At 37.2% G+C, this 14,614-nt stretch overlaps 1 protein-coding gene across 10 annotated transcripts in view; it reads right to left on the bottom strand.

Annotated features, from left to right (window-relative positions):
* Positions 1-5,213: 5,213 nt before the first annotated feature.
* Positions 5,214-14,614, bottom strand: part of mef2cb (myocyte enhancer factor 2cb) — a 209,452-nt gene continuing 200,051 nt past the window's right edge. For all 10 annotated transcript variants that reach the window (XM_061986647.2, XM_061986652.2, XM_061986646.2 and 7 more), the window contains one exon: positions 5,214-9,237. In XM_061986647.2, the coding sequence (XP_061842631.2) occupies positions 8,880-9,237 (358 nt within the window). In that variant the 3' untranslated portion in view covers positions 5,214-8,879. The remainder of the gene's footprint in view (positions 9,238-14,614) is intronic.

Genomic DNA, 14,614 nt, shown 5'->3' with positions numbered 1-14,614 from the left:
GGTAGGATGATGATGATGATGATGATGATGATGATGGGGGGAAATGGGGGGGTAAAGTCCATCCTTCTGCGTGAGGAAGAGGAGGATGAGGAGACGTGCTCAGAAATCCAAAATGTGTCCCCCTGTCTTTTCTTTTGTGACTAATATGACAATAAGCCCCCCCCCCACCCCCCCCAAAAAAAGTGCTTATATGCATGCATTGACCGCTGCTGCACCGGGTTGGCATGACAACACACACGCTTGTATGTGCTACTCTACTTGGAGGGGGTACATTGGGCATGCACATGAACGCAACATGGAGGTGCAACATGTCCGTTTGATACGCAAGTTAACTGTAGGCCAATGTTGGATTCATGATAAGATAGATAGATAGATAGATAACATAGTATTTTGCTATTGTAATGTATAAAAGTGCAAAACCTATCCCATATTATCATTTTTTGTTGTTGTAAGTATTATTATTGTTATTATTATTATTATTATTATTGTTGTTGTTGTTGTAATGTGAGCCTTGGCACATGTATGGCTAATTATGGCCGTGATTCCATTCAGGTTGTGTGTGCTTTTTTTTTTTTTTTTTTTTTTTTTTTTTTTTTTTTTTTAAAGTGGCGCGTTCACGTCCGGTGACGTTGACGCGCGGCCCCGGCGACGTGCAGCCATATTTAAATACATCAAGGCAATTAGCGCATCTGAATATGCAAATCCGAGCCTTTTACCACACAGTCAGCGGTAGCGCATGCACGGGTGGCCGCAGACGGACAACAATGGCGTCTTTTTTGGTTCTATCTTTTAAAATAGAAGGTTTTGAAGAAAAAAAAAAATACATATATATATATACATATGTATATATTTTTTTGGGGGGTGGGGGGGGGGGGTTGTGTTTTGGGACCATAACGACGAGCAGAAGAGGAGGAACAAACGCGTAATGATGCATAATGAGACGCTCCACATTCCTTTGACGGTATTATATTTTTTAATACTAACGCACCAAATTGAACGTGGTGTATTGCATATTTGCGTCATATTATAAATAATGTTTTTTTTTTTAATATACACGATAAAACCGTTAAACGTTGAAATAATGACCTATGCATGAGGATGTAGTCGAGATGTGCGACAGTGTGATATTTTCAGGGCTGTAAAGTCAGATTGGGCGCGTCTATAGCACAATAGAGACTGAGATGACAATAAAACGTGACTTAAATAATTGATTACAAATAAAACTTTTACAATTCTACTGTTTACTTTTAAGCTACTTTTTGCACCATATGTAATAATAACACATTCCCCTTCTTACCTGTCATTAGGCGCATTTCTTCTTCCAATCAAGTTTGCAGACCAACTTTGTGCATGCTGCATCCTCCCACGCACGCAGACTGCTATTTGCACGCATATACACTCCTTGCGTGTGCGTGTGTGTCTGAAGCTCTCCCACGGCTCACGTCGCGCGCGCGTGTGTGTGTGTGTGTGTGTGTGTGAGGGTCTTTGACGAGTGGTCACCTCACTGCACCCTCCGCACCTCAAAAAGTAGCACCAAAGGAAAGTTATGACGTTTAACAGGATACTTGCAGGTTTTAATACACCGCATTCTTAAAAGAAACACCCTCTCTCCATTATTATTAATCAACATTATTGATTATGAAATGCAGTTTAATTCAAGAGGCTTGAAGTAAAAGAACATGCATGTATTGGTTACAAAAAGAGAACTTTACTTTGTCACGATGATGTGTTTACATGTAATGTGTAGTTCACGTCACCCTTTTAAAAATGGGAAAAAACATCTTCTTTGTTTTGCAACGCGCAGTGATGCGTTCACACACCCAATAGTCGCTGCTTATTAATGCACACGCTCAAGACTGCCACGATATAGCCTGCAACCTATGGAAATGACACGGGTACGTGGGCATGACGTACTTTGATCAGATTGAGACGAAAATCTTGATGTTTTTTTGTTGATTAAAACATTTTTTAAAGTAAAAATTACATCATGTTGACAATCAAGCTAGCTAGAAGTAAATGTAAAAATTTAAAGGGCAATTTTTTTATTTTTAGCACCAATAGGTTGTATCATAGAATTTCAAAATATATATGGAAAACTAGTCACTCAAATGTATAATATTTTACCGTTAATAGACATTTTATTTGTATTTTTGTCCTGTCAATGTTGATTAGCATGATTATCATCTCCCTGATACTGCTGTGATCCAATAATATATATATATATATATATATATATATATATATATATATATATATATATATATATATATATATATATATATATATATATATATATATATATATATATATATATATATATATATATATATATATATGTATGTGTGGGGAAAAAAAATCACAAGACTATTTCATCTCTACAGGCCTGTTTCATGAGGGGGGTACCCTCAATCGTCAGGAGATCTCCTGACGATTGAGGGTACCCCCCTCATGAAACAGGCCTGTAGAGATGAAATAGTCTTGTGATTTTTTTTCCCCACACATACATATATTGCGCTCTACTACGGTATCGAGCACTATTTTTTGGATAACCTTATTAAGACATATATATATATATATATATATATATATATATATATATATATATATATATATATATATATATATATATATATATATTAAAAAAAAAAAAAAAAAAAAAAAAATATATATATATAGCTTCTATGTGGCGTTGTCCAAATACCCTCCATACAAGCTTACCTGACTTAAAAAAATCGAGAGTTTTTACAATAAAACCTCATGTAAACGAGACAATAAACCGTACTTAATCTCCATTACGTCACACTCATCAGTTCACCTGCACCAGGAAGTGGACGTCGACAACGCCTGCGCCAGGGCTCATCTATAGATGATTCAATGCTGACATCTTGTGGCAGTTTGGGGGAATGACAGCTGTTTAAAAGAATGCTGCAAGTGAATAAAAAGGCAGTTTTCTTTTTTCCCATGGAAGGACACAAAAAGGCCAAGGTGGACAAAAAAATAAACATATGATACAGAAGTAGGTGATTAATGTTTATACAGTACTGGGTCGTGTTTTTGTAGCATTTTAAATCATTAACAGTGGCATGGGTCCTTCATTTAATGTAGAAATTGATATATGTTAGTTTTTTAATATAATACATGTTTTAATTAAGTTATTTGATTCTACAAAATCATTTGCATTTTTAAGAATAATTTGAAATATGACGTACAGTAGATTGAGTGTACAAATTGTAAAAGCCTACCCTGCAGCTATTTCTTTCCCCCCTTTTTTTTTTTTTTTTTTTTACAAATAAATAAAAAGAACAGTAATTACATACAACGGTGGCTGCAGATAGATTTAATTCGATTTAATAGCGCAATATGTGATGGTCAACAACTCACTAACAAAAAAGATAATTTGCACTCCATTAATTATTTTCAGTTAATTCGTTCTCTGATTTATTATTCCTGTTTTAATATCATTGAACAAATATGCACAGCTCAAAAATATTCTGAATAAAACGGTATAGAATGACATATAGTAAGAATTTTTTTTCAACCAAAATATGAGCGATATCGAATTCAAACTGTATAAATGATATTGCATGACACAAAGGTACATTTATTTTATTTGTATAATATTAACTGTTAAAGTAATACACATTATTTCAATACAAAAACGTTATTAAAGGTGCGTTCGTTAGAAGGCATTTCTATGTTGCCTTTATCTGTTTTATTGCTATTTATTAGTCCATATTTTATCATGATGTGTATCATTTTATGGATGATTTCCTTTTTGCACTCTATTCACTAATTGACAAACGGAATTTCGTTCTCTTGGGCATGGAAATATATAATTTTTAAAAAATCTCGTTGACGTTTGCTGCGGACAAAGCAAACGTTTTGTGTTTTATTTGAAGATTGTCGATCAAACTACGAACGAAAAATAACAAATAAACATCAAATAATATATTTCCGAATTGATATATTTAGAACTGTATTTGATTGATTGATCCAATTCAACTTACTTTGTACTAAAACGTGTGACTGGTATAAATGTTGTTATTGAAGTACTGAAGGAAAAGCATTTATTGATGTGTTAATATGTGATATTTATTAATTTACCCTATTGCCCTATTTACCATGAATTGATTAACTTGGACCCCGACTTAAACAAGTTGAAAAACTTATTGGGGTGTTACCATTTAGTGGTCAATTGTACGGAATATGTACTGTTCTGTGCAATCTACTAATAAAAGTTTCAATCAATCAATCAAAAATGCAGCATGCACACAATATTGTATAAACAACTAAAATGGCCACTTTTAAACATGTTTTGCATTAAATGTGCTAAACATAATCCGAAGTGTGTGTTATATGGTGGCAGTAGTGTAATAATATATCCTATTAATACTGAATTACATTTTCAAGACTAGAATGATCAACCTTGTAGGTGCACGTGCATTGAAAGATGACGTCATCGATACGCGAAGCATGCAGAAACAAGGCCAACACACAATGAAGTCACACCAAGCCACGATGAGGATAACTAAGAAAGCCAGTAAGTTTACTGAAATCTCTGCAAAGTACAAACAAGTCAACTTCCTCAGCAGAGGAGGACCCCCCCCCCCCGCCACCCCCTCTTGTTTTTCTTCTTTTCTTTTAATGCCAGCTCCTAAAATAAACGACACTCAGCTCAATCCAGTCCTTTGAGTTGCACACATGAGGATTTTCATTGAACACCCGTCACCTTTTAGTCTCAAGTGGCGACAAAGGCCAGCTTATGCCGCTGAAAGTCGCTCGTATCTGCACGCAAACACAAAAAACCCCTCCAAAGCTGCCCCTTGTGGGTTTTTGCAAGCTACATTTACTGACTGTTTAAAGCAAAAGAAAAGCAAAAAGTCCCCTCCCAATATTTAAATAAACCACAATAACGTGGAGCAACAAAGAGTAATGATATATGTTATTATTACTATTACAAATGGCTGTACAGGTGCTGTCCCATGTGGTTTTTTTTGCCCTGCAAAGCTGAGGTACCAGCATTAATCTCTTATCTCATTGACAAACACAATAACTGATCAACAGATGATGACAACAACAGTTGAAATGCACGATAAAATATGCTTCATATATTTGGTTAATTTCAACATATGTTCAAGCTATGCTAATTCGTGTGAAATTGGACTTTTTAATGCATGCATCTGCAAAATTCAGCCATTGAAGTGCGAAAGCAATTGTACATTTGAACATTTTTTTATTGTCTTGTTTCAATGCTTGCGGAAAAAAACCAAACAAAACAAAAAAAAAAACCATAAATGAATGTGAAAATAAAAAGTTTACAACACACAAATGCCACTGGCTTTGGTTTCTCCACACTTGCTTTTTTTCCCCTCTTCCTCAGCCTTTTTGTATTGAATATTAATAATAATAATAATAATAAAAAAGTGAAAAGAACACTGCTCTAGAGGCTCTGCCCCTGTTTGAATGCACAGACTGTATACAGTAACAACATAGTGAAATATGCACACGGAAATATCATAACACATAAATGACAGCGGATACAGGACTCAGGAGGCAGAGTTTAGGTCATTTAAACAGATGTTTATCACCAATTGTGCTTTCGACCAAATACCAGCATGATCACTAGGGATGTTCCATTCCTATTCCATTCTGAGTCGATTCTCAATTCAAACCGATTCCCGCAATATATTACTTGGTATACAAGTGATACTAAAAACCTTTCAAAACAGATTACCGGTTAGAAGAACTCATCTTGGCTTATGACAAACGGTGTAAAAACCCAGCAAGTTCTAAAAAACTCAAGGCCTAAAAATGTATTCTAAAAAAAACCAAACGATTTTTGAAAAAATATTAATCGATTTTGAATCGGAAATGAATAAGAATCACAATTTCGGTGTGAATTGTTTTTTTTTTAAGCACCTCTAATTGTTAATAGTATTTAAAATAGCATGCAGCGAGTAACCCAGCAGGCACAAGACATTAAAACAACGTTGGGAACTTGTTGAATTAGGTACTGACGTTGAGCAACTCAAACACAACGTTGAAACAACATGCTTTTTGACAACGTTTAATCAATGTTGCCTTCTGACGTTGATTTGACCATTGAATTTTGGTAATTTTCCAACCAATATTTTACAACACAAATACAACGTTGAAACAACATGCTTTTTGACGACGTTTATTCAATGTCCGGTTGTGACGTTGATTTGACCTTTGGAATTTGGTCATTTCCCAACCAACAACGTTGATCCTACATCAACTATTTTGCAATGTTGTTTCAAAGTCAGTTTTAAAAGACATGTATGATCAACATTGTATCAACGTCTTGTGCCTGCTGGGAAGCTGGAGAAGGCCTCAACAAATATTTTATAAAAACATTCTTTTTTAAAGATCAAATTTAAAAAAAATCCATTATTATATATATATTTTTTTTTTTTTTTTTTAATAAATCGATTCTTGAAATTTTGATTATATTCAGAATCGGGTTGAATTAGAATCACGAAAAACGTTTTTTTCAGCGTCCCTTATTAGTAGTATTTAATATAGTGCGCTACAAGTAAGCTGGAGATGGCCTAAAGAACACCCTTTGAAAAGGGATTCTTAAAAAAAATAAAAATAAAATAAATATTTAGAATCTAAACAAATGTCATTTGTAATTTGGATTTTTATCAGTTGTTTTCAGTATCACTAATAATTAGTGGCAATGTAAACAGTACGCAGTGAGTAAGCTGGAGACGGCCTGAAAATTGTACGTTTAAAATAGAATGTGTTTTTTTTATCCGTAATTTTCGAAAATCGAAATTATATTCTTTTTTTTTTTTTTTTTTAAGAATCGCTTCAGAATCGGAATAAATAAGAATCGGGATTTGGATGTGAATCGATTTTTTCAGCACCCCTATTTATTAGTATAATTTTAAAAACTGATTGATTAAAAAACCAAAAAAAAACCGATTTTTGAAAATTATGAATCGCTTTAGAATCGGAAATAAGAATCGTGAATCGATTTTTTTCAGCACCCCTAATTACTAGTAGTATTTTAAACAGTAAGCTTGAGATGGCCTAAAAAATAAATTATTCGGAATAAATAAGAATCGAGATTCGGATAAGAATCTTTTTTTTTCTTCCCCCCAGCACCCCTAATGATCACATTTCCCTGGTGGAGCTGTCACAAATGTACCAAAATATGTTTTATTGTGAAAGAATGGAAACTTGAGGAGGCACAGATTCAAATGGGATCTGCAAATAATTCTGTGGAATTATATCACCTAAATATGTCTCTAGTGCAGCCTGACATGGGGAAAACATGTTCAATAAGTTAATTCAAAATGAAACATGTGAGACAAATGTTGGGTCGGATTGATTTCTGCGGCGTCCTCCCAGAAAGTTCTAGTAAATACACCAGCCAGAGAAGCGCTTTGCTCCAAAAGGAAACCAGACTACATGTGCAACTGCACATATGGAAACTCCACTAAGAAAACCCAACAAAAAAAAGAAAAGAAAATTATCATCATATATATTTATATATTAAAAAGCTATACACAAGCATGTTCATTTCACAGATGTTTTTTTGTTTTGTTTTAAAGATTCTTAATATTACCATTATTATATATAATTAGAAATACACGTTCAATAATAATAATAATAATAATAATAACAAACCTCTACAAAGATAAAACAGTTCAGCAAAGCATCTCAGTCTGGTTTCATGGCTTAGGGCTCCGACGCCCGCTCATCCCCCATGTTGGGTGGGGGTGCACTATCCTTCTCTGGTTATAGCAAAGCTATCAAAAACACATTCTGGCTTATAGAAACTACAAAAAGCCACAAAATGCTTTGCATTGATTTTCCTTTCATATGAAAATATAAGCAAGTGTATCGTACAATTGTTTGTTTGTTTTTTTTGGTCTTTTTTTTTGTTTTTTTGTCCTTTAATAATACTGATAGTTAATACTCGATCCAGGGGTTTGCTGATTACATGAACTCTCGGATCTGAGGGTGGTCCTCGCTCACCCCCCCCCCCCCTATCCCCTCCCCCTTTTTCCTACCCAAAAAATGAAAAAGTTCCAAACATATTTGGGGTCTAACCGCCTGTACAGTCCTTCAAAAACGTTGCATATTAGCTTTTCCTTTCGCAAGTGAATACATCTTGAAAATGTCCGGCAACTTCTTTAACTCCCCCCACCTTTTCCACCTTTATTTACATAAATACGTTGAACCTGCAACATGACATCATCTAATGTTAACACACACTTTGTTTTTGTTTTTTTTTTGTCTATTTTTTTCTTTTTTTTGCAAGGGAGAACTGCAGAGAAGAAGGTACATAGCGATGCGGCTGACACTGTACACACACACACACACACACACACACACACACACACACACACACACACACACACACACACACACACAAATGCGTGTTATATGTCAAGTGCTAAGGTGTCCTCACACACTCATGTCGGTTGTTGTTTTTCCCGCCCACCCCCCCTCCATTGTAAGTGTTTCTCCATGGCAAATTGAAGAGTACCTGACTGTTGTTGTTGTTGTTGATATGCATATATGTACAGGTGTAAATATATATATATATATATATATATATATATATATATATGCATTTGTCATTGTTTGATGCACACGCTAAGCAATTTATGCATAGTTCCCCAACTGAGAATACAAAATAATACCCCTCAGAGCCCACGGGTTGATGTATTAGCACACACACACACACACACACACTCTCAGCAAAAAAAAAAAAGCTAAATAAAAAGCAAAATTAGAGATTTGTCCTTCAGGATTGTGGAGGGCCTTGACTGTAAGCACTGTTGGAGTTTCTTTTTTTGGGGGGGCGAGGGGGCTCGGCGGGTTGAGTGGGGTGGGGGTTATCATGTGGCCCATCCCTCGGACAGGCGCACGCGCTTGATGGAGGGACTCTCGCGCTCGTCCAGCGCGGGCCTCGCCAGTCCCAGGGGAGAGTGGAACTCGTTCCTGTGCTCGTCGCGGTCGCTGCCTTCGTGGGAGCTGCTACAACTGCTCAGGCTATCCACCGGGGAGCGCCCCGAGTCCTGGCGGGACGAGGGGTTCTGGGGCGGCGCGACCCCGCCGCCGCCGCCGCCGTAGCCCCCCGGTGTGCTGCTGGTGCGATCTCTAGGAGGAGAAACGGGTTCGGACTTGATGTGCAGACTTTGAGCAGAGGGCAGGGAGAGATTTGAGCCCTGACACAAGTGAGAGCTTGAGCAATTTCTGTGGGAAGGAAGAGGAAAGGCGAGAGGTTACAGAGTGACAGAGCAAGAAAGTGACCTTTATCACCTACACACACACACACACACACACATGCACACAAGCATGATTTGGAAAGGTATTCCCAAAAGGTGTCATATTTGTGCTGGGAAGTAGGAAACAAACGGTGAGGTGTACTCAAAAACAGAGACAAGGACATTAAATTGTTCTTTCAAAAGTATGTATATATATATATATATATGTATATATATCAGTGACGTGCAGTCACTAGAGGCAGGTGAGGCCCCGCCTCACCTGCCATCATGGAAAGAAAGAAAATGTAAAAAGAAAAAAAAAAATTAAATTGTTATATGTATCCAGTGATTATACTATAAAGTTAGTTTCCATTTAACTTCACCAGTTTTAGATTATTTTTATTCAAAATCGCTGAATTTTCACATTTGCCGTTCAAATACTGAGAAGAGACGGTGCGATGAACAGTAGCCAGTCGAGGCACGTCACTCAGTGCCGCAACATGGACGGACTCGGCTAACTGCTGGCCTGCTGTGCAGTGAGACTGTATTGCTATATGAACGATATTATACATTTCCATAGTTTAGTTAGCTGAGGTATATAATGTACAGTGTATTTTGTCAACAACTGTATGTGTGTAAAGTATTTCTTGTGCTGAGCGATCATAAAACGGCTGCAAAAGACGCACTGTGTGAGGTTCGCCTCCTGCACCCCCGCCGTAGAATTGTTATATCAACTAAAGCCCACACTTAAACTTTCCACGTGCAAGATTGAATCTATTTAAAAAAATTATTTCATAAGAAGCCAAAAAGTGCAAAAACAATAATGTTGGTGTTGGAGGAGTTGTGAATGACTGCAGGGACACAACATTGGATACACCTGCAGACTGCAGGTGTACCTAATTCACAACTCCTCCAACACGAACATTATTGTTTTTGCACTTTTTGGCTTCTTATTAAATAACTTTTGTAACCTATTTTCATGGGCTTTCCTCTTTGTGATGTTAAGTTCCTGTTATGCGCTGTTATACAGTATATGCCTTGAGCTCTTATTTTGAAGGCGCTAAGAGCGGAAGTGATGTCACGTTGCGGAGGTTTTTGAAAGAAGGTAAATAAAGTGGTCCTCGTGTAAACTGGAGCCTCCGTGTTTTGTTATTTTGTAGTTTCATACAGTATAGGCCACATTTATAAACCCTCGGTTACACTTTTTTAAATAGATTCAATCTTGCACGTGGAAAGTTTAAGTGAAGGCTTTAGTTGCGGCGCATGGACTTAATTTCTAAGTAAAGGTAAGACCATAATAACGTTTTTTTAATTAAATGTGCTTTTTTGTGTGCTACAGTTTGTATGTGTAAAGTTAAAGTTAAGTTAAAGTACCAATGATTGTCACACACACACTAGGTGTGGTGAAATTTGTCCTCTGCATTAGACCCATCCCCTTGATCACCCCCTGGGAGGTGAGGGGAGCAGTGGGCAGCAGCGGCGCCGCGCCTGGGAATCATTTTTGGTGATTTAACCCCCAATTCCAAGCCTTGATGCTGAGTGCCAAGCAGGGAAGAATGCTGGTATGAGCTTTTAAACATAACCCGTTAACTGCTGCCAATCAAATGGTGAATAAGATACTCTTTAGTGTTCATATGTTTGTAAATCTGACTGTGATGAAGTCAGTGCCTCACCACCCATCAACCTCACCGCACGTCACTGATATATATATATTTTTATTTTATTTATTTTATTTTATTTATATATATCGCGACCCCGAACAGGACAAGCTGTAGAAAATGGATGATGAATATATATATATATATATCCATCCATCCATCCATTTTCTACCGCTTATTCCCTTCGGGGTCGCGGGGGCGCTGGAGCATATCTCAGCTACAATTGGGCGGAAGGCGGGGTACACCCTGGACAAGTCGCCACCTCATCGCAGGGCATATATATATATATATATATATATATATATATATATATATATATATATATATATACACATACACACACACATATTCTATATTTAAATAGATTGTTGAAAATTAGGAATACATTTTTTTCAGCAATCCTAGTTGACGTCATCTTGACACTATCAGCTTTTTAAAGGGAACTCTGTGCCCCGCCTTCCTCCCGGATGCAACTGGGATAGGCTCCAGCATCCCCCGCGACCCCGAGAGGAACAAGCGGTAGAAAATGGATGGATGGATGCCCTTTTTAAAAAAAAATGTTTGCCTGTCATTCACAATCCTTACGAGAGACAAGAACACATATATATGTACCGTGAATTATTATTATTAAACATAAGCCACTACTTTTTTTCCTACGCTTAGAACCCTGCGGCTAATTTGTGGATTAAAAAAAAAAGAAAAAAAAAAGCATATACCGTATTTTTCGGACTATAAGTCGCAGTTTTTTTCATAGTTTGGCCAGGGGGGGGCGACTTATACTCAGGAGCGACTTATGTGTGAAATTATTAACACATTACCGTAAAATATCAAATAATATTATTGATCTCATTCACGTAAGAGACTAGACGTATAAGATTTCATGGGATTTAGCGATTAGGAGTGACAGATTGTTTGGTAAACGTATAGCATGTTCTATATGTTATAGTTATTTGAATGACTCTTACCATAATATGTTACGTTAACATACCAGTTGGTTATTTATGCCTCATATAACGTACACTTATTCAGCCTGTTGTTCACTATTCTTTATTTATTTTAAATTGCCTTTCAAATGTCTATTCTTGGTGTTGGCTTTTATCAAATAAATTTCCCCCAAAAATGCGACTTATACTCCAGTGCGACTTATATATGTTTTTTTCCTTCTTTATTGTGCATTTTCGGCCGGTGCGACGTATACTCCGGAGCGACTTATACATTGAAAGGGTGTGTTATTGTTTGTTCTATGGCGCCATCTTTTGGACCACAGTGCTCTTCTGTTTCGAGCTTTGAACCTGAAGTACAGTTCCGTCTTCTAAGTGATCCATTGTGTTTCTACTTGAACGGATCAAAGCAACGATTGTAAGTTTTACAATATAACTAAAACAATTCATACTTACTAAACCGTCCCGTGTGTGATGTCTGCAGGACTGTTTTCATGCATATCTGTACGTGGTATCGTAATGCAATGAAGCTAGCGTCGTTAGTATTAACTAGTATGCTAACACGTTCGCAAATGTGTGTGTTAGTATTATTACCTTACAATGGCCTTCTTTTTGTATCGTTTCAGTTTTGTAAATTCGCCAAAACGTCACCTCGGACTTACTGAATCTGTTTAGCTGAACGGATAGCTAGCTATCTGTGTTGGCCCTGTAATGAGGTGGCGACTTGTCCAGGGTGTACGCCGCCTTCCGCCCGAATGCAGCTGAGATAGGCTCCAGCACCACCCGCGACCCCGAAAGGGACAAGCGGTAGAAAATGGATGGGATAGGTTGATTGGCAACACTAAATTGGCCCTAGTGTGTGAATGTGAGTGTGAATGTTGTCTGTGTAAATAACTCATTTTACAACGTATGTGTCTGCGGCTTAGCAGATGACATGGCACCCCAAACCATCACTGATGGTGGAAACTTTACACTAGACTTCAGGCAATGTGGATCCTGTGCCTCTCCTGTCTTCCTCCAGACTCTGGGACCTCGATTTCCAAAGGAAATGCAAAATTTGCATGGTTGGGTGATGGTTTGGGGTGCCATGTCATCTGCTGGTGTCGGTCCACTCTGTTTCCTGAGATCCAGGGTCAACGCAGCCGTCTACCAGCAAGTTTTAGAGCACTTCATGCTTCCTGCTGCTGACCTGCTCTATGGAGATGGAGATTTCAAGTTCCAACAGGACTTGGCGCTTGCACACAGCGCAAAATCTACCCGTGCCTGGTTTACGGACCATGGTATTTCTGTTCTAAATTGGCCCGCCAACTCCCCTGACCTTAGCCCCATAGAAAATCTGTGGGGTATTGTGAAAAGGAAGATGCAGAATGCCAGACCCAAAAACGCAGAAGAGTTGAAGGCCACTATCAGAGCAACCTGGGCTCTCATAACACCTGAGCAGTGCCAGAAACTCATCGACTCCATGCCACGCCGCATTAACGCAGTAATTGAGGCAAAAGGAGCTCCAACCAAGTATTGAGTATTGTACATGCTCATATTTTTCATTTTCATACTTTTCAGTTGGCCAACATTTCTAAAAATCCCTTTTTTGTATTAGCCTTAAGTAATATTCTAATTTTGTGACACACGGAATTTTGGATTTTCATTTGTTGCCACTTCAAATCATCAAAATTAAATGAAATAAACATTTGAATGCATCAGTCTGTGTGCAATGAATAAATATAATGTACAAGTTACACCTTTTGAATGCAATTACTGAAATAAATCAAGTTTTTCAAAATATTCTAATTTACTGGCTTTTACCTGTAGTCCGGTGTGGCTAATATATGGAAAAATATTTTTTTCTTCTAAAATATAGTGGGTGCAGCTAATATACGTGGGCGCTCTTTAGTCATCTTGGTGGCTTGCAATGGTGCTATTGGGAGTAATCCATTCTGCCTCTAAATGCATCCAAAAAGCGCCAACAATACTTCATTTACATCTTGTGACCTGAATATTAACCAAATGAATATTAACCAAAATAAACGCTTACAAAGACCAACTATTTTTAGCCACGCCGTGGTCACATAGAGCAATCTACTGTTGCAGTGTTGACATACTGAGCTGCTGCATCATGATCACCTGTTAGCTGGTGAAAGTTAATCCTAGATTACAAATCAAGCCCCTCACCTGGATAGAAAAAGTTGCGGACATAAACCGAGAAGTTTGTCAACTTTCACATTAAACCTAAACCGGCAGATGGAGAGAAAGACACGAAAAGAAACTAGTTTGCAGCACAGAATTTTTTTTAAACCTTTTTTAGGATTATGAGTAATTCTTCATCAAAACGGCAAGATTTCAACATCCCATCAATGGGCATCCTAGTGAGAGCAGACAGTGTACAGTAAGTGATTAATGCATTATGTTTATTGTCTCTCATGATTACTCGTCGTTGTTGAGGTAAAAAGTCAACTTTGTGATGCGTCTGTATGTTTAAATTGACAAAAATATTTTATTTATCACATGTTATTATAGATGTGCCTGCTACTACACGATGTATATACTTGCCTGTATCTAAAACCTTTATGGACGTGTTTGGATGTTTTTTAGAGCACTTTATAGGCGGAATACATAACTTTCATTGACTCCATTGATAGCTGACTTTCATTCACGAGTCAGAATGCATAAAAAAAAAGAAAAACATGAGTTCTTGTCTCACATAAGGATTGTGAATGATAAGCAACATTTAAAAAATGCAGTTCCCATATAAGAGGGCTCTGCTATGTGA

This window comes from Nerophis lumbriciformis, linkage group LG12 (assembly GCF_033978685.3).
Source record: "Nerophis lumbriciformis linkage group LG12, RoL_Nlum_v2.1, whole genome shotgun sequence".
Classification (NCBI taxonomy): Eukaryota; Metazoa; Chordata; class Actinopteri; order Syngnathiformes; family Syngnathidae; genus Nerophis; species Nerophis lumbriciformis.
Note: the sequence above shows the minus strand (reverse complement) of the source record. Positions and strands in the feature narration are given on the sequence as shown.